Raw genomic sequence first — 20851 nt, 5'->3', positions numbered from 1 at the left:
AAATACTAGAAATTAAAAATTGCACACTTAAATTATAAAAACTACTCCGCCGGCGAATCATCCCCCGAAGGCGGTGGCGGTGCACGGGTTTGAGGCGGAATACCAAGTTGTCTTGCCAGATACGCAATGCCGGCAAAATGGGTTTGATATTGGTCAGACGTCATGCGGGGAGTGTCAGCCATCGTGGCGGTGAAGTACATGGACATTAGGGAGGGCTGCGGCATGCCTTGGGAGCCCGCCTGGCTTGATTAGCCTCGGCCCCTCCCTGCGCGAGCTCTAGCCTCCTTTGCCGACTTGTTCCCTTGCGGCCGACGTCGTGTACCGGAGGAGCCCCCTGCATCGGATGTCGGGAACTCAACCTCTTGTGAGGCGTTGCCTTCCCCGCCCTCACTAGACGAGTATTGGCCACCCGTCGTGTGCTTCGTGCGTTTCAAGCTCGAGCCCGTGCTGGACTGGACACCGCCAGCCCACCTATCAAGCTCTTTGACCAACTGCAAAACATCGGCAAATTTGAAATCTTTGCACATACCTCAGGTCGGAGGGACGATAGTATGCATCAATTGGAAAAGATGGTGTTTGGTACGCCGGCGTCGACGAGCCTTGGGTACTCGACGACGAACCGGAAGCACCCAAAACATTGTACATGCCCCACAGTCGACAAACGCGTTCAAGTCGTAGCCGCCCTCGCCGCCGGAGTTTCCGTCACCGAACATTTTTGCAGAAATTGGAGAGGAAAGAGAGATGATATGATAGCGATGAGAAGAAAAAAGATGAAAGATAGTGTGTTTGTGTGTAAAATGAAAGAGGTAATGAGAGTATTTATAGGATAAAAAAGAAAAAAAATAAAAAAATTTAAATTCAAACGGTAATATTACCATGGAACAATTCTATTTTTGGTAATGCATGTTAATGGAATTCCATTTTAATGAAGGAGATTAGTTGTATTCCGACTCAGGGAGTGACGCATAACCGTTATGCGTCGTTAATAGAGAGACGCATAACCCTTATGCGTCTTTGGTTAATGACGCACAAGGGTTATGCGTCGTTCAAAGACGCATAAGGATTATGCGTCTTACCCTAGTGACGCATAACCCTTATGCGTCACGCTGGTAAGTATTCCCGCCTGTCACCCAGGCGACCTGGGTTCGATCCCCGACAACAGCGCATTTTTTTAAGTGATTAGTATTTGATAAATAAATTCAATCAATGATGAATTAATATGATAGTTGAATTAATAATTAAATTTTAATAATTATTTTAAAATTTTCCTAATAAGATTAAGTGATAACATAATAATTATATTAATAAATAGTTAATTATAAATTGAATTATTAGTATTACAATTATAGTAATGCATTATTATAATAATTGAGTACGATTTTAATATCATGCTATTGCATTTCATGTTTAATTAGCTTTCTATGATTACATTTCCAAGATCGGATTACTTAGCTTTGTATGGTTATTCTTTTTTACGGTAGTATTCTTACATGTTTAGTTATTCTAATATTAGTATAATAGAATTATACCAAAATGAAGTCGTGGTCTTGATGAATTTTGTGTTCTAAAGTAATTTTAATTTAATTATTTATAGTAAATATAAATATATTTTTGTACTTATATGCTCATTTTATTATTATACTTGCATATAAAAGTGACTATTCTTGTAGATTATGATTTATTTTCGTAAAAGAGTGAAAGGAATGAGAAATCATCTTTTTTGATCCATTATAATTCCAATTAACTTCTTTAATTAATTCTTTTATAAGAGTAATATCTATTTGCCAAAAACAAATGTTTAGAAAAACTCATTTTTATCAAATACTAATCACTTAAAAAATGCGCCGTTGCCGGGGATCGAACCCGGGTCACCCAAGTGACAGGCAGGAATGCTTACCAGCGTGACGCATAAGGGTTATGCGTCATTAGGGTAAGACGCATAACCCTTATGCGTCTTTGGGGTAAGACGCACAACCCTTATGCGTCTTTAAACGACGCATAACCAGTGTGCGTCATTAAGGAACGACGCATAAGGGTTGTGCGTCATTAAGGAACGACGCATATCTCTTATGCGTCACTCCCTCTTTGGGAAGAAATCTAATCTCCTTAATTAAAATGAAATTCCATTACTCGGCTAGAACAAAAGTAGAAAGAGCTCATATTACCATTTTAAAATTTCAATTTTTAATTTTTTTTCGGAAAATTGATTTTTTAAAAAAATATATTTATTGCGTCAGCATGACGACGCCCCACTCGCGGGCCGACGAGTGGGCGTCACGCCTTGCGCCAGAGCTCGCCAGCTTCATCGAGGCGGAGGGACACACGACGTGACGGGAGGCTGCATCGCTATCTCGATGCTGGCTCGTCTAGCCGAGACGAGTCCGACCCGCATTGAGATGGCGATGCGGATGCTCTGAAAAAATAAGTTCGATCGTTATTGATTTTTAGCTTTAATTGATTGGATTAGTTTTATTTTTAAGAAACGATTAGATGAGTACTTTGACCGAGTATCATCATGAAGGGCGTTGTGGGGTGTGTGTCATGTCTTATTTTGCGGTGCATTTTTTTTGAATCACTTTTGTTACTTTTTATTGTTGTATAGTTGAATCTATTGTTGGTTTTTTAAGTTTGTCGGCGTCAAACTCATTTTACTTTATAAAATCTTTCTTGATTTTATATATAGATTAATATTTAATCAACTAATAATTTTTTATTTAAATATGCATTATAATAATTAATATAATAATAATATTATTATCATTATATTTTTTGAATAATAATTTAATGAGAAATATTGATATAATTATAAAATTATTAATTACTATATGATTTTATTATTATTATTTTAATAATAAAATTTTACTCCATGAAAGTTTATCACATTTTTCTATTTCATACGTCCACAAAATTGGTCACATTTCCCTTTTTTATCATTTTTGGTAGTAGACCAATATTCCACTAACTCATTTCCATTCACATTTTTATCATAAAACTAATACTCCCCCCGTCCCATAGATATAGATCATATTTCCTTTTTCGTTCGCCCCATAGAAATAATTCATATCTATTTATGGAAACCTTTTTCTCCTTCTTTTTCCTTTATTATTATGGGCCCTACAATCCACTATACAATTTCAACTATTTTTTTCTCCTTCTATCTTACTTTACTAATTACACATTAAAACTCGTGCCAACCCCACATGGCCTATTTCTATGGGACGGACGGAGTATATAAAAGTAGGACCCACATTTCATTAACTTTTTCAACTTATTTTTCATTACATTTCTTAAAATCTGTGCCCGATCAAATGTGACAAAATTTAAGGAACGGAGGGAATATTTATTATTGCATCAATTAGATAATTAAGTTATTATTTCAATTACTTGATTGAATTTAATCAATTAACATAAATTCAAAATCCTATCAACTTTCTTGATATTTTCAAACATAAGATAAATAATCTAGATCAAATCAGTTGACTTTTTGTTGCAAATCTTAATTTGTTTTCTGTTTATTATCATTGCTAATTTAAGGATTATTTTGTTACTTATTTTTACATTTATTTTAATTAAATGCCTTAAGTATTTGTGTTGTATTATGTAAAATTTTTTTAATTTACTAAATTATTTTAAATACATAAAATCATAATTTTATATTAATGAAATACTGTATTATAGTTATATTAATAATAGTTGATATTACTGTCATTATAAAGGTAATAATATACTCCATCTGTCCCAAGGTAATTGGGGTGTTTCTTTTAAACACGAGACTTAAGAAATTGATGTAGTATTAGAGATTAAGTGGGGAGAGTAAAGTAAGTGAGAGAATAAAGTAAGAGAGGAGAAGAGAGAATAAATATGAGTGGGAATAAAGTCTTTGCCAAAAAAAAGAAATAACTCTAACTACATTGGGATAACAAAAAAAAATACTCCCACTCAACTACCTTGAGATAGAGTGAGTATATCCAATACTTGTATATAACAAATTAATTATTATACTATAATTTTAGCATAGTGTTTAATTTAAATATACAAAATCTGTAATTTCGGTAACTATCCAAACATGAGAAAAATAAAATTAATGTTTCCTGCTAAATATACTTTCACATACCCTATTGCCTTTTCATTTGGTGTAAATATTGTGTAAAGTGAAATGTTAGATTAGATGAGTGATTAAGTAAACTAAAAATAATGACATTGTAATTGTTGACACACGAAATTCACTGTGAATAGAAATTCGGACATTTGGATTGCTTCATATTACCAAATAATGTAACTATAGTAGTAGACCAATTTTGATTCGATTGATAAGAAGTCAATATTGAAATATTAAATGAAATAAAAAATATCCGCTCTGTAACGAGGAGAGGAGAGGAGAGGAGAGGAGAGCACGCATCAAATGACAATGACAACATGGCCAAACGACCCAACCAAATATTATGCCTTCAAATGCAAGTTTAAGCCAAACAAAAAACAGAGAGAGCCATTTTCATAATCATTAATGTAATCATCTCTCATTTCCCTTTCAACCCCAAATTCCAATCCAATCTCACCAATATTCTTAGCGCCTAACACACGACTACATGGTTTTACATTGAATTCTTGAGGGAGGGAGAGAAAAAATGATGACAATGGAGGGTATGATGGATACGGGGGTGCTGGACGACATCATCAGGCGCCTATTGGAAGGGAAAGGAGGGAAGCAGGTGCAGCTCTCCGAGGTCGAAATTCGCCAGCTCTGCGTCAACGCCCGCCAAATCTTCCTCTCTCACCCCAATCTCGTCCCTGTCCGTGCCCCTATCAGGATCTGCGGTCTCTCTCTCTCTCTCTCAATATTGGATATGGTTTTTAATCTGTGTTTATTGGGGTTTGGGTTGTGTGCATCTGAATGTTGGTTTCTTAGGTCGTGTTAAAACTAGATTTATTAATTGTTGGGAATATGTGCAGAAATTGTGATGCATATGGCAGGAATCATGGAGTAAAAAAGATAAATTATTAGTTGTTTGGTGAAATTGAGGTTGTGTGGAGTCAATCTGACCAGGTTTTAATCTAGTAGTATAATGTGTTAGGTATAATGAGGTTTATCTTTTTCTGTGGTTGTTGTTTACCAAAAACTATGCTGAATGGTAATGGATTGAAATGAGGTTAGATGAGATGGTTGCATTTGTAATCAATAGGTCTTAATATTGTCCCTAGAAGTTCACATCTTTTGGTGTTATTGAGATTAGATTTTATGTTTGTGATTTCTCAGTGATGACACTCCTATAGCTGTTATTCGGATCATAAAAGATCACTAATTCTAGACCCTGTAAATGAGGGTAAATGATTGGTATTTCCACCACTAATACTGCTTTTGTAGATTTTATTAAGAGAAAAGGAGAAAGAATGCACTGAAAGAAAAGTACAAAAATGCATTTGTGAGGATAGGGCAATGAAGAATGCAAAGCAAGTTTAACCTTCTCTCCATATCGACTCTCCTTCGCTGTATCTGCAGAAAGTATATGAAATTAGGTGTTCTTATCTGTTTGAAATTGTGATCCCATCATCATATCATTGCTTTTTCGTTCAATGTGAGCATTTTTTCTATGAGGTAGAACGGGAACTTAGAATAGTGTAGATGGAAACATTAAACTTGAAAATTTTCTTTTCCATCTATCTGGTGTCGTTTTTCGTACTTGTTTATTTATTTTAGATATTTGTATCTTTTGTGGCCTTAATGGGGAAGATATTTGTACAGGTGACATACACGGCCAGTACCAAGACCTTTTGAGGCTCTTGGAGTATGGTGGACATCCCCCTGCTGTAACTTACCTCTTCCTCGGAGATTATGTTGATAGAGGCAAGCAGAGTTTGGAAACAATATGCTTACTATTGGCTTACAAAATAAGGTATCCCGGTAAAGTTTACCTCTTGAGGGGAAACCATGAAGATGCGAAGATCAACCGTGTTTATGGATTTTATGATGAATGTAAGAGGAGATTCAATGTCCGGCTTTGGAAGATATTCACAGACTGCTTTAATTGTTTGCCCGTTGCTGCACTCATAGATGAAAAGATACTTTGCATGCATGGAGGACTGTCTCCGGAACTCAAAAATTTGGACCAGATTAGAGAGCTTTCGAGGCCAACTGAGATTCCTGACAGTGGTCTACTGTGTGATTTGCTTTGGTCTGATCCTGATTCCAAGATTGACGGCTGGGGTGATAGTGATAGGGGCGTCTCTTGCACTTTTGGGGCTGGTGCAGTTGCTGAATTTTTGGCTAACAATGACTTGGACCTCATTTGCAGGGGTCATCAGGTATATACTACCTTTAAAGCCCATTTTTGCTGTCTCTTGTCATGTTTTTATGATGTAATGATTTTAATTTCTTGAAGGTGGTGGAGGATGGATATGAATTCTTTGCCCATAGAAGACTTGTGACTATATTTTCCGCCCCAAACTATGGTGGAGAATTCGACAATGCTGGTGCCCTTTTAAATGTGGATGAATCACTAATATGTTCGTTTGAGATACTAAAACCTGCACCAAGCAATTCAAAGGTTCCTCTAAAGAAGGTATGTGTGTCCCGGTTCTTAACAGAAAATTTATCCTTTGATGGCCTCATGACATATGTGACTTAGCATGTATTCATTCCATTTTCTTTGCATTCTGTTTCGACAGCCTCCAAAAATTGGAGGCAGCATGTAAACCAGAAATCGTAGATAGAGGGAGTAGGACGAGGAGAAGGCTGCTTTTCTTTATCTGTTGTGTACTTATATAACCTCAGCATTAAAGAAACGATCTGTAAATCGGGAGAGAAGGAAGGTGCTGATATCAGTTGCTTGAGGAGAAACTTATTATATGTAAGCACAGTTGCATTTGGTTAAAGCGAATATATATTTGGTGTTGAGAAACTTGAAAACAGTGGAATGTGTTTGTGCATCCCTTTCTGACTCATTGTATTTTATTTTATCAATATTCTCACTCATCCATAAATCTGCTTTTAGAATGTATTCACAGTAATTGTTTCGTCTTAACGTACAATTGATCTCTGTAGTTAATTATACTTTAATCTGGCCTGCAAATGTTACCTCTCTTTCTACCTCTCAACTTTCAAGGTTAATTTGGCTTTCAAATGAATCCTCTCTCCACTTTCTTGCTTTTTTTTGTTAGTATGCCTTGAATTTGTCTCCTAATTAGGATATGATTATGTTTCCTAATTGGGATAGACTTATTTTCCTAATTAGGATATGATCTCATGTGTGCCTATTTATATGTGAGTAGAGCACATAATTCTGTGATCGTGATCTTAGATCTGAAATCTGTAACTGCAGTCATAATACAATTTGTTCTCTGTTCTTGCCCGTGGATGTAGCCAATTGGCGAACCACGTAAATTCTGTGTCTCCTTACATTCTTTCGTTTGTCGGTTACACAATTACTCTATTTTGTCACAACAAACTGGTATCTAGAGCCTGGTTTTCGGACTAGGGTTTTGAATTCCGCATCTGTTAGGGTTTCCGTGTTAATCGATCAAGATGTCTGCTTTGAACGTGAAGGTCGACAAATTCACCGGGAGAAATAGTTTTAGCTTATGGCAAATCAAGATGCGATCTGGGTTTGTGGGAGCCGCTCAAAACAAAGAAGGGAATGGAGGATGATGAGGAGTGGACAACCTTAGACGAAAAAGCCCACTCGACCATCATGTTGTGCCTGTCTGACGATGTTATCATCGAAGTTGCTGAGCAGGAGACTGCTGTCGCCCATTGGACGAAGTTGGAGAGTCTATACATGACGAAGTCTCTAACCAACAAGTTGCTCCTGAAGCAACGTTTGTTTCGATTACGCATGCAAGAAGGTATGCCCCTTCAGGATCATCTGGAAAATTTGAATAAAATTTTGCTGGATTTGCGTAATGTTGATGTTAAAGTAAAAGACGAGGATGTTGCTTTAATTCTGCTAGTTTCTTTGCCTGAGTCGTATGAGAATTTCGTTGAGTCTTTTATGACTGGGAAAGAAACTCTTTCTTTGGAGGATGTTCGATCTGCTCTTCACATCAGAGAGGATCGTCAACAGGCAACGAGTACAGCCACAGAAAATCTGGCATCAGGATTATCTGTTACGGGTAAGGGATGGACAGAAGAAGCAGAACTCCAAAAGTTCAAAAGGTCCTAAAGCCCCTAAGTCAGATGACATTTGCAGATATTGTAAGGAACCAGGGCATTGGAAGATTGATTGTCCACAGATAAAGAAAAAATTGGGCAAGAAAAAGGATGCTAACGATTTTGCGACTGTGGCAGAAGCTGATGACGCAAACTCGGAAGAAGAACTGACCTTGGTTGCCGATGAACAACCACACTGTAATGATGTGTGGATTTTGGATTCTGGAGCATCACATCATCTCTGTCCTCACAGGGAGTATTTCACCACTTATGAGCAGATAGACGGAGGCAATGTTACCATGGCCAACAGTGCTGTCTGCAAGGTGGTTGGCATCGGCTCAATCAAGATTAGGACGCATGATGGGGTCTTCTGCACCTTGAACGATGTTAGGCATGTTCCACAAATGACGAAGAATCTGATATCGCTGAGTACTCTTGACAGTAAGGGTCTCAGTTTCAAAGGTGGGAGTGGAGTTATGCGTATTCTGAAAGGTTCGAAGGTGGTTCTGACAGCTCAGAAACGAGGTACCTTGTATGTTCTGAGAGGTTCCATCTTGGCAAATTTTGCTGATATTGCATCATCCGAGGTTGCAACCAAGGATATGACCAAGCTGTGGCATATGAGGCTCGGTCATATGGGAGAACGTGGCATCAGAATCATGTCAAATTGTGATTTTCTTTCTGGGCATAAAGTGCAGAAACTTGATTTCTGCGAACACTGTGTATTTGGGAAGCTTCATCGCAACAAGTTTCCAAAGAAGGGTGTTCATCGAACGAAAGAGACACTTGACTACATTCATATGGATTGTTGGGGTCCCTCACGTGTTGAATCTGTTGGAGGATACAAGTATTTTGTGTCGATGATTGATGACTACTCGAGGATGACTTGGGTGATTATGATGAAACATAAAGGTGAAGCATTCAAGAAGTTCAAAGAGTGGAAGACTCTGATTGAAAACCAGACAGGGAAGAAGATCAAGCGATTGAGAACAGATAACGGTCTGGAATTTTGTTCGTCTGAGTTCAATGAGTTCTGCAGGAGTGAAGGGATTGTTTGACATCACACCGTTAGACATACACCACGGCAGAATGGTGTGGCAGAACGCATGAATCGGACATTGTTGGAGAGAGCAAGATGCATGCTCTTTCATGCTGGTTTGACTAGGAAGTTTTGGGCAGAGACAGTAAACACGGCGTGTTATTTGATCAACCGTGGTCCTCACACTGGCATTGACTATAAGATACCTTACGAGGTATGGTCTAATGATATGACTGCAGATTATTCTTCGCTTAGAGTTTTTGGTTGTACTGTTTATTATCATGTCAGTGAGGGTAAACTAGAACCGAGAGCTAAGAAGGGTATATTTGTTGGTTATGGGAATGGAGTTAAGGGATACAGAATCTGGTCGCCTTCAGATGATAGAATTATTCTCAGTCCGAATGTGGTGTTTGATGAAAATTCTATGCTTAACTCTACTGTGAAGTCTAGTGATGTAGAGGATTTGGAAGGTGTTGATAAACAGGTGGAGCTGCAAGTCACTCACGATGAGAGTGAATCACAACTCCAAGGTGGAGAAGATCAACACACTACTACTGAAGCTACTACTGATACTACTAGTTCTGATGTTCATCCAGAAGCTCATTAGAGAAGCATTGCTATTGATAGAGCTAGGAGGACAGATGTGAAGCCTCCGTTGAAGTACGACTTTGAGGACATGATGGCATATGCACTACAAGTTGCCAGTGAGGTGGAAGATGAACCATCCACTGAAGAACCATCCACCTATAAGGAAGCTGTTTCGAACAGTGAGCATGCTAAATGTCTCGCTGCAATGGGAGAAGAGATGGAATCACTATGGAAGAATCTGACATGGGAGATAGTCAAACAACCTAAGGGGAGAAAGATTGTTACTTGTAAATGGATCTTCAAGAAGAAGGAAGGGACCACAGTAGATGAGGGTATTAGATACAAAGCTCAGCTAGTTGCAAGAGGGTTCACATAGAAGGAGGAGGTTGACTATAATGAGATTTTCTCGCCAGTGGTCAGACACACTTCCATCAGAGTGTTACTAGCGATGGTTGCACGTTATGATCTGGATCTTGAGCACTAGACGTGAAGACAACTTTCCTACACAGATTGCTTGAAGAAGATATCTACATGACTCAGCCAGAGGGATTCGTGGTTCCTGGCAAGGAGGATTATGTTTGCAAGCTGAAGAAGTCCTTGTATGGACTAAAGAAGTCTCCGAGGCAATGGTATAAGAGATTTGACAGCTACATGGTCCAGCTGGGATACAACAGGAGTCCGTATGATTGTTGTGTGTATAATAACAAAGCTGATGATGGTTCCGTGATCTATCTCGTTCTGTATGTAGATGATATGCTTATAGCTGCAAAGTCAAAATCCGAAATTTAGAAGTTAAAAGCTCATCTCAGTGCTGAATTTGATATGAAGGATTTGGGTGCTGCAATGAAAATCCTGGGTATGGAGATTTCTAGGGATAGAGAAAAGAAGAAGCTTTCTTTGTCACAGAAGAGCTATATTGAGAAGATTTTGTCAAGATTTGGTATGTCTACGTCAAAGACTATTGATACTCCAAGTGCCATAAACATTCATCTGTCATCTGATCATGCACCGAAATCTGAAGCTGAGGAGTACATGTCTCGAGTTCCATACTCTAGTGCAATAGGGAGTTTGATGTACGCTATGGTCTGTACTAGACCAGACATAGCACATGTTGTTAGTGTTGTCAGCAGGTTCATGGGACATCCGGGAAAGGAGCACTGGCAAGCCGCGAAGAGGATTTTTCGCTACTTGAGAGGTGCGTCTGATGTTGGTCTCATTTATGGAGGTGATACTCATTGTTCAGTGACTGGTTATTCTGATTCTAACTATGCTGGAGATGTCGATAGTAGAAGATCTATGACCGGTTATGTTTTCACTCTTGGTGGTTCTGTTGTTAGTTGGAAAGCAACTTTGCAGGCTGCTATTACTTTGTCTACGACTGAAGCAGAGTATACGACGTTGACAGAAGCTGCTAAAGAGGGAATATGGTTGAAAGGGCTAGTTGGTGATCTTGGTTTAAATCAAGATCAAGCTGTTGTGTTCTGCGATAGTCAGAGTGCTATTTGTTTGGCCAAAGATCAAGTCCACCATGAGAGGACTAAACATATTGATGTGAGGTATCATTTTTTGAAGAATGAGAAAAGAATTGAGGTGAAGAAAGTTGACACTACTGATAATCCTGCCGATATGTTCACCAAGCCGGTCCCGCAGAGCAAGTTTCAACATTGTTTGGACTTGCTTAAAGTCATGAGCTGTTAGTTGCCCATGGAGGGCAAATTTGAGGCAAGGATGAAGAAGTTTGTTTGTTTGGTATTATGATGATGCATTTGGAAGGAGGATTCAAGTCAAGGTGGAGATTTGTTAGTATGCCTTGAATTTGTCTCCTAATTAGGATATGATTATGTTTCCTAATTGGGATAGGCTTATTTTCCTAATTAGGATATGATCTCATGTGTGCCTATTTATATGTGAGTAGAGCACATAATTCTGTGATCGTGATCTTAGATCTGAAATCTGTAACTGCAGTCATAATACAATTTGTTCTTCGTTCTTGCCCGTGGATGTAGCCAATTGGCGAACCACGTAAATTCTGTGTCTCCTTACATTCTTTCGTTTGTCGATTACACAATTACTCTATTTTGTCACAACATTTTTATACGCCATATTTTCTGAATTGAATTAATAGCAGAAAAATTCTATTGTGCTGTGTTATACAAATCTTTGTACAGTTTGTATATCATCTTCAAGTATACCTCCAATTAGCAATACTTCCGCAACACATCGCCACCTGAATGTCTGATCATAGAGCCGAAAACTCTCCTCTTTGATTTGCTCTTTGCTGCCTTCACTCCAATCGGACGACGCCTCAACTCAAAGTTCACTCCCTCACTTGCACACTCAGATGCGGATCAGGACTCGCCACTTATTGGATAATAGTCGTTCCAAAATCTCGACTCTAGGCCACCCGATCACTTGTTGACGTGACAAACAAATATGTATGAATTCAGAAACATAATTAACATTCAAATGTATTGCGCTTTACGAAAACTATTCGACTTAAATACTTACCTACGATGCTAAACTGACTTGATCCTGCAGCAGCAACACGTTTCATATTGATATTGATATTGATATGGATATGAATAAAACACTAACTGCAACTGCAATAGAAAATCCGGGAGCATAAGAGCACTTGTGTTAAAACTAAATTTTCAAAATTAACAATTAAGTACTACCTTCAGTTAAGCTGATATAGTTACATGAGATTAAATTTCAGACTAATATTACCTTATCTACATTTTTCTTGTTCTATACTCTTCTCTACATTAATCTCTCTCTTATTTTACTTTCTCTCAACTTTAACTATTTAATATCATTTTCTTTTAAACGAGTGCAGAAAATGAAATGCCTCTATTACTGTGGAACGAAGGGACTATAAAATAGTCTAATATGCATACCCATATCAGCGTCTAACTCCACGTCAGCCAATCTAGATTTACTAACGAATTTGTCCGTCAGCAAATGTATAATCCATTAGAAATATGTCTGAAATTTGCAAGAGATACAATTTCGTTAATAATTCCATCAGTAAATCTCCTTTTTTTTTTTGCAGTGAATGCAAAAATATATGCAGGCCTATAAGCATATGTAAAGTTAACATTTTAGCAACCTAGTTGATTACTTAGCCTCTTATTTTTTTCGTTGATATTTTCTAATTTATTTAAATAATTTCAGTTGACTTTTTTTTATCGTTATGTTAATTTTATTACTAAAACAACTAGTGATAGACTTTCCACCTGTTCAAAAACATGATGCAAAAACATATGTAGGCTTTTATTTCATGCATGTGTAGAGTTAACATTGTAGATTTAATTGTGTTATCCTCTCCTCGCTGGTTAGGCGGTTTCATCTCTTCAATTACTTTTTCAAAAAAATATATTTCAATTTTCCTTTTTAGCTCACATTTATCGCAATTTTATTGTATAAAACAACAGTGATAAAGTTTGCACCTATTCAAAATGATAATATAAAAATATATAATGGGCCAATATTCATAAGTAGAATTAACATTTTCAACGAGATGCCACAATCTTTAATGTAAACTTGAAGAGAGAAGTGTAATTGTGTTAGTTACAAAGCTAGTTACTCGGCCACTTGTTTTACAATTGACTTTTTTTAATTCATTTATCGTTCACTTTACCCGATATGTCCAGTTAAGAGGGTAAATCAGATTCAATTCTTATGTTCAGTGACATTTATCGTTCACTTAGATCCTTTATCCTTCTTAATATGAACCGTTAGATCTCATTCATCAACGGTCCAGATGATCTGCATTATTACACTATAATGGTGCATTATTAGTCGGTGTGCATTATTCAACTGAAAATCTGCATTATTACACTATAATGGTGCATTATTAGTCGGTGTGCATTATTCAACTGAAAATATGCATTATTAAATGACACGTGACACCAATTTAACCGTCGGATGACAAAATCGTGGGGCTGAGATCAAGAAGGAAAAATGAGATAATATGTAAAAAGGAAATGAATACATCCCTCTATATATATATATATATATAGAACCATTCTTAAACGTAGAACCATTCTTAAACGTAGAACAAATGCCAAACGGAGGTCGTTAGATCTTTTAATCCAATGGTGTTGATTTGCACAACAACTTCCCATTACAACCAAAACTATTATTAATGGGTGAATGTAGATAAGTGAAAAAATAAAGCATGCATGGACTCTTCTTCGTTTCATTCATTCTTCCATCAACATGTGAGTTTTTTCACATGTTGAGTCCGGAATGTCGTGAAAACATAGTCTAATATGTATGATTTTTAATCTTGACCGTCATTTTTTCCTCATCCAATGAATAAAATATGTAGAGTTCTAGGTTCTACACTTAAGAATGGTTCTATCTTTAACGCAACCCTATATATATATATATATATATATATATATATATATATATATATATATATAGGGAGATGATCAAAATAAGTATGTGTTTAAATCCAGAAATGCAGACCAAATCTTGGCCCTAGGATTAGATGATCTAATGGTCAATAATTAACCAAAAACACGGAAGGTCATAATTAAGCAATTTTAGGTCATATTATAATATTTGGGTTTAATGTCATGCTAAGATCGTTTTAGGTCATGCTTTGTTAGCATGACCTAAAAATTACCTAATTATGACCTAAAAGTGACCTAATTATGATATTGTTCTGCGTTTCTGTATTTAAATCTAGTTTTGCATAGATCAAAACCCTATGTATATATATATATATATATATATTTGAAGAGCCCAAGTAATCTTTGAAAAAATGTATGTTTTAAAACTGAAGCCCCCAGTTTAGTGAATGATTTGTAGCAAAATGTCCTTCCACACATAAAAAGAGGAATCATTATTTGAAGAGGAATGATTTGTAACAATTTTCCTTTTCAAATGTCCTTCTCTAATTTACTTTATCTTTATTCTATAAGCAATAGGTGATAAAATTTCCACCTATTCAAAATCCCATTACAAGAATATATGTAGGCCTACAAGATTAGCCTACTCTTTTTCAATTCAATTTTTTTAGTCTCCCCCCTAAACCGAAAATCTACGTCTTTAACAGGTTTCTTTTGTACACAAAAAAATTGCATCAATAAGATTGTGCAGTTTATTGAATAGAGACATGGCTTAAACCGGTGAATGCAAAATTGAAGGTAGCCGCCGGTACACATATTAAAATTTAATTTTTATAATTTGTTTTTATTAAAATAAAAGTATAATACTCCCTCCGTCTTGTGCTACTTGACACACTTTTTTAGCAGTCATTTTAGAAAAATGGTAATACATAGTTAAAGTGGAGAAAAAATAATGACTGCAAAAAAAGAAGTGTGTCAAGTAGCGTGGGCCGGGAGGAGTATAATATAATATTAATATGTAATGTAATACTCCCTCCGTCCCAAGGAACATGACCCCTTCCTTGGGCGGTACGAGATTTTATACAGCTTTATTTTGCGTGTAAGTGGAGAGAGTAAAGTAAGAGAGAGAGAGAGTAAAGTAGAGATAAAAGGTATATTTTCATTTTAAGTAATGAGTCATCTTAGTTGGGACAAACCAAAAAGGAAAGTGAATCATCTTCAATGGGACGGAGGGAGTATTTAGATAAGGCATATGTTGTTTCAACAAATTAATTTAACTTCATCTTACAAATTGAAGGAGAAAACAGTTTTTTTATTTATATTAAAGCATAATTAATCAAATGATTTAATTTTTGAAATATTAAAATTGAAGGAGATATTGATTTTTTTTCGGTTCGTACACTAAGCCACCAGTATTAACCGGTACCAATCGGTTAGTGTAGGAACCAAAAACTTATTCGATCTGATTATGGTTCTTGGATTTCCAGAATTGCACACTAGCTGAACGGTTTTTAGTCTGGTTAGAATCGGAACCAACCGGATAAGCAGTCCTAGGTACACATAATTGCTTAGAGTTTAGACCTCATTACAATGAAAAAAAGGCACATAATTCCATTACATACGCCAAAATAAATCTTAATTACGAGTAATAAGTAGAGTTTGGTAAATCCTAATTGAGAGGGATATAGTGTGCTAACTTTTGGGTAAAAGAAGTAAGAACATAACACAAGGTATATAGAAATGGAGCATATATAGCATGATTAGTAATATGGTTGTGCATTAATAGAAGTGGGGTTCAACCCCAATATTTAAATTTATGGAGCCTCATTTAAAGCCGTTTCGACGTCTCGCTCGAGGAATTTCTCCAATTCAAAAGGTGCCAAAGAACGAGTTTTGATAATATTTTGGGTATACTGGCGGATGATTGATGCCTCCGGTAGGCTAGTGCCTTTGTGTAGCTTATAACTCCCTTTTCTCATGCTCTCAACCCCCTTTTCCAACTCTACCGATCTCGACCTATTTTTGTACATCACGTATAAGGTTAATTGGATCGACCCCAATATGAATCCAATCCCATTTGGTACCTACATCATTTTTCAATTCCGACTTAAATAAAAAAAAGTTTGGTGAGATTGAAATTGAGATTGAAGAAACTTACCCCAATATAGTAATCTTTAACCACTAGGGCATAGGCCGACCAAACTCCTCCGTTGAGAACTTGGAAAAAGGAAAGGAAGAACGGCATATACTTTACACTTTTCATTGCAATCACTCTCCTCTGTAATATAAACTCATTTCTATCACTAACCATATGTTACTTAATTACTATATTGTAAAGTAAAAATTAGAGTGGTCTGAACATATCACATGATAAGTCCAACTAATTACAATTAAAGCATGATCGATGAAGTACCATGGCGGAGAGGGGTGCAGCATACATCCCAATAGTTAGTCCAGTGCATAATAGTCCAACCAGTGTGATCCGAATTTCTCCCTTCAAAGCTAATAGGCTTATCGTTATGACAACCCCAAGAAATGCAATATTCACTGCTGCTACCAATTTCACCGATTTAATCTGTAATTCAACATGCATGCATTATTAAATAACTATACTTGATGATCCTCAATAATTAGAAGAATATATATATATATATATAAATATATATATATATAGAGTTGTGATCAATGTCGAACCAATTTTAAAGACCGAACTAGAGACCAAATCTGGGCCATTAGATCTAGTTTTTTTGATGAGATGTGCTGCTGTGTAAATTTTTCGGTCTTCATTACAAGCCCATTTTACTTCATTGTATAGGTTTATTACTTCATTCCGTACGTAATACCTTGAAACTACAACATGTTTTTACTTTCTTCCAGTAGGTTTTGAAATGATTCAACATATGTTTCATTTGAATTCATTGACCTGAGTTTTTACTTTATTTACATTAAAAAATGCAATTTATTCAAGTGCGTTTATTACTTCATTCAGAAACGTTATTACTTCATTGGATAATGTTTTTACTTCATTCAAGTAGGACTTCAAATGCTTCTACACATACTCCAGTCCATGTGTTTATTACACCATATCAGCGTTGTGGCGGTGGTGATAGATATTGTAGAGAGAAAGAACGGCACGCGACGGCGAAACCGCATTTACGTACTGGAATGAAGTAATAATCCCACTGGAATGAAGTAAAAACCTACTGGAATGAAGTAAAAACCTACTGGAATGAAGTTAAATCTTCGTAACATGTTAGTATGACTTATTTACCTTTGGATGAATTAAAATAGGCTCGTGATGAAGGCGAAAATAATTGATAAATTTGTGCCTCTCATCCATAAAAAACTAGATCTAAAAACCCTAATTTGGTATGGTTCGGTGGTTCGGTATTTAAGAGTGGATTTGTGAATAATGGGACTCTATATATATATATATATATATATATATATATATAATTTGTAACCTTGATGGTTTGGGGGGCGTAGATGAGGAAGATGATGACGTAGACAACATGCAAGGCAGCACCGGCACCATTGACGGTGACGACCAGCAAACCGTCCGTCTTAAGGAGTCCGTAAAATGTCCATAAACTTGTGCTCAATAATGTGGTTATGTAAGGGAGTCCGTCGTAATCCTCTGTTGATTTCTTTTTCACTACCTGCTTGAATGTTTTTCTAATACAATACCCTAATTAATCATTTTCTATGTTTAATGAAATTAAAATTAAGGGCAAAAAGAAAAACGCTTACATTGGAGACGCAAACATAAGCATAGCAATCACATTTCCTGCATCAAATAGGAAAAAAAATCGTGAGTTTCATGCAAAAATCATGGTATGTTGGTGAAAGTGAATAAAAAGGAAAATTGCTATACATGATAAACATAGAACCGATGATTACCAATTATCCCAAGAATTAAGCTTAAGCTAGCCATGGAGAACTATATTAATGAAAGGAACAAAACTTGGAGAAGAAAAACAAATGTTTCTTCTTTCGTGTTAGTATTTTGATATATTTATGGGCAAAAAGAAAGCATTGTAGTGGTAGGATATGCAGATACGGGAGAACGTAACTAAGCTAAAATAAAAGTAAGCTTAGCATATAAATGAATGTGTAGATCTTATAGGGTTTGGGAGGTCTTAAATATTGTTCAACAAATTGTTGCCACGTCTAACATTATTATTTTATTGTACATGTCACTAATTCCACTATCGAAAAAGTGTTACATTTCGGCACCTCCTTTTCTACTATCTTTTTGCCTTACCTTAAGCATGTATCATCAATCACTCTCAAGATTTCATGTTAGAAAGGTTTTTCTGTTTCGTGTGTATAATTGTATTATATGATTAATCTTGCTACTTATTTATTTCTAGTTTTAAGGAAAAATTTTGTGGGATTGTTAATTTCATTCGATAATACAATAAAATAAAGAATTTTATGTTGAACATGGGGTAACTCAAATCATGATATGGGATGAATTTAATTTCTCCTCAATTTTTACAGTAATAAATTGTTTTTCACTACTCCATAATAAACGGTTAAGTGAGATGTGAGTCATGTGACCCATAACAGTCCATGCTTATTCCAGTATACATTTCACACCTTCAACGCCCACTTCTAATACACGTGAACGGCAAAATTCACTTTTAGCAATCTGATTTTTTTATAATTAGTTTATATATTGACAATAGTTATTTTTTTATATATGGGTAAAAGCAAAACTATGATTTTTTTATATATGGGTAAAAGCAAAACTACGATTTTTACAGTAGTACAACTTAGCCCGAGTGACTCTTGACCTATACTTGTATCGTATTGATCTTTGATAAAAGTAGTATAGGTATGAAGGAAGCGTATTATTTCTTGATGATTTCATTATACACATTACACCAATATATAATACTAGGAATCCCTATACATGGTAAACCTAATTAGCTTAATTACATGATTGCAATCTTCTATCTTTGGTAAGAGAATGATTCTCGAGTATCCTCCGTCTGATATTACGCAATCTTTTCCAACACTCCCCCTCAAGTTAAGCGACGGGATTTCCGATGCTCAACTTGCACAACACTTCTCGAAATAGCTTCGAGTTTACCGCCTTTGTAAGAATATTTGCCAGCTGATCTTCAGATTTGACATACGACATCTCTACTATCTTTGCCTCAATATTCTCCTTTATGAAGTGTCTGTCCACTTCCACGTGTTTAGTCCGATCATGTTGGACAGGGTTCTCTGAAATGTTGATAGCCGCCTTGTTGTCTTAAAACAACTTACACGTTCGAGACGAGTGCAAGTCTAACTTTCGCAGAAGTTTTCTCAGCCATAGTACTTCTGTCAGTCCACTCTTAATCCCACAAAATTCAGCCTCTGCACTAGATAGTGCGACTACCTTCTGTTTCTTGCTTCACCATGTTACAAGGTTCCCTCCAACAAAGGTAAAGTATCCTGCAGTAGACTTCCTATCATTCGGATTGCCAGCCTAATCTGCATCAGTAAATCCATGTATTTCTAAGTGTCCATGCTTCTCGAACAGGAGTCCATGTTCTGCTGTTCCCTTCAAGTATCGGACGATCCTTATCGCCGCTTCCCAGTGCTCCTCTTGTGGTGCATGCATGAATTGACTTACTATTCCCACGGCTTAGGCAATGTCTGGTCTTGTGTGAGATAAGTAAATCAATTTCCCAACTAGCCTTTGGTATCTCCCCCTGTTCGCCAGTTTCGCCTTTTCTCTCATCTGCAATCCATGGTTTTGGACCATAGGGGTGTCTACAGGCTTACAGTCTATCATCCCAACTTCTGCCAAAAGGTCGAGTATGTATTTCCTCGGGTTTATGAAGATTCCCTTTTTCGACCTTAGTACTTCTATTCCCAAAAAATACTTAAGGAGTCCTAGATCCTTCATCTCAAATTCATTGAACAAGTTTCTCCTGAGCTCGGTCATCTCCTCTGTATCATCCCCGTTGATAATCATGTCATCTACATATATAATCAGACAAGTAATTTTACCTTCTTTCTTCTTGATGAATAAGGTGTGGTCAGAGTTGCTCTATTTGTATCCATATTTCTTCATTACCTCCGTGAACCTTCCAAACCATGCCCTCGGGGATTGCTTGAGTCCGTACAATGTCTTTTACAGCTGGCATACCTTTCCAACCTGGAATTCATTAGCAAAACCGGGTGGAGGCTCCATAAACACAGGTTTTGGCAGCTCCCCATGCAAGAAGGCATTGGTCACATCAAATTGATGAAGTGGCCAATCTTTGTTAGCAGCAATTGAAAACAACACCCTCACAGTATTAATTTGTTGCCACAGGTGAAAATGTCTCATCATAGTCAATGCCATAGGTCTGAGTGTATCCTTTTGCCACAAGTCTAGCTTTGTACCTTTCAATCGTGCCATTCGGTCTTTGCTTTATAGTGAACACCCATCTGCATCCAACGGTCTTCACTCCTTCAGGCAACTTGCCCTTCACCCACGTATTGTTCCTCATTAGTGCCCTCATCTCTATGTTCATTGCATCTCTCCAATGTTTGTGTTTCATTGCGTCCTCTGCCGACTGTGGAATTTTCTCTTCTTCATACAGTGCGGCTTCGAAGGCTCGAGCCATCTTTGCTAAGTTCCCCTGCACGAAGTTGGCTACTCCATAACGGCTCTTTCTACCAACCTTCTCGGGAGAGTATCTCTTAGGTGGGATTCCTCTTGTAGTTCGATGGGGA

At 36.8% G+C, this 20851-nt stretch overlaps 2 protein-coding genes across 2 annotated transcripts; one reads left to right on the top strand and one right to left on the bottom strand.

Annotated features, from left to right (window-relative positions):
* Nucleotides 1-4455: 4455 nt before the first annotated feature.
* LOC121749124 (serine/threonine-protein phosphatase PP1 isozyme 9-like) lies at nucleotides 4456-6988 on the top strand. The gene is made up of 4 exons (XM_042143727.1): nucleotides 4456-4815; nucleotides 5741-6300; nucleotides 6378-6557; nucleotides 6664-6988. The coding sequence occupies exons 1-4, from the start codon at nucleotides 4626-4628 to the stop codon at nucleotides 6688-6690; spliced, it is 957 nt and encodes a 318-aa protein (XP_041999661.1). The 5' UTR covers nucleotides 4456-4625; the 3' UTR covers nucleotides 6691-6988.
* An 8760-nt stretch (nucleotides 6989-15748) lies between these two features.
* On the bottom strand, nucleotides 15749-18210 carry LOC121805021 (bidirectional sugar transporter SWEET16-like). Its single transcript, XM_042204771.1, has 6 exons — nucleotides 18032-18210; nucleotides 17882-17918; nucleotides 17596-17806; nucleotides 16545-16706; nucleotides 16290-16409; nucleotides 15749-16215 (listed from the first exon to the last, which is right to left on the bottom strand). The coding sequence occupies exons 1-6, from the start codon at nucleotides 18063-18065 to the stop codon at nucleotides 15946-15948; spliced, it is 834 nt and encodes a 277-aa protein (XP_042060705.1). The 5' UTR covers nucleotides 18066-18210; the 3' UTR covers nucleotides 15749-15945.
* Between the last annotated feature and the right edge of the window lie 2641 nt (nucleotides 18211-20851).

This window comes from Salvia splendens, chromosome 1 (genome assembly GCF_004379255.2).
Source record: "Salvia splendens isolate huo1 chromosome 1, SspV2, whole genome shotgun sequence".
Lineage (NCBI taxonomy): Eukaryota > Viridiplantae > Streptophyta > Magnoliopsida > Lamiales > Lamiaceae > Salvia > Salvia splendens.
The sequence above is the reverse complement of the archived record's forward strand: the minus strand, read 5'-3'. Positions and strand labels throughout refer to the sequence as shown.

Bases quoted from the DNA above. Each gene is read 5' to 3' on its own strand.
- LOC121749124 (XM_042143727.1), top strand. From the start codon at position 4,626: ATGATGACAATGGAGGGTATGATGGATACGGGGGTGCTGGACGACATC. The intron at 4,816-5,740 runs GTCTCTCTCTCT...ATATTTGTACAG, and splicing joins TGCCCCTATCAGGATCTGCG to GTGACATACACGGCCAGTAC. The intron at 6,558-6,663 runs GTATGTGTGTCC...CTGTTTCGACAG, and splicing joins CAAAGGTTCCTCTAAAGAAG to CCTCCAAAAATTGGAGGCAG.
- LOC121805021 (XM_042204771.1), bottom strand. From the start codon at position 18,065: ATGGCTAGCTTAAGCTTAATTCTTGGGATAATTG. The intron at 17,807-17,881 runs GTAAGCGTTTTT...GTATTGTATTAG, and splicing joins CTTATGTTTGCGTCTCCAAT to AAAAACATTCAAGCAGGTAG. The intron at 16,707-17,595 runs GTTACAAATTAT...GTTGAATTACAG, and splicing joins ACGCCCCCCAAACCATCAAG to ATTAAATCGGTGAAATTGGT.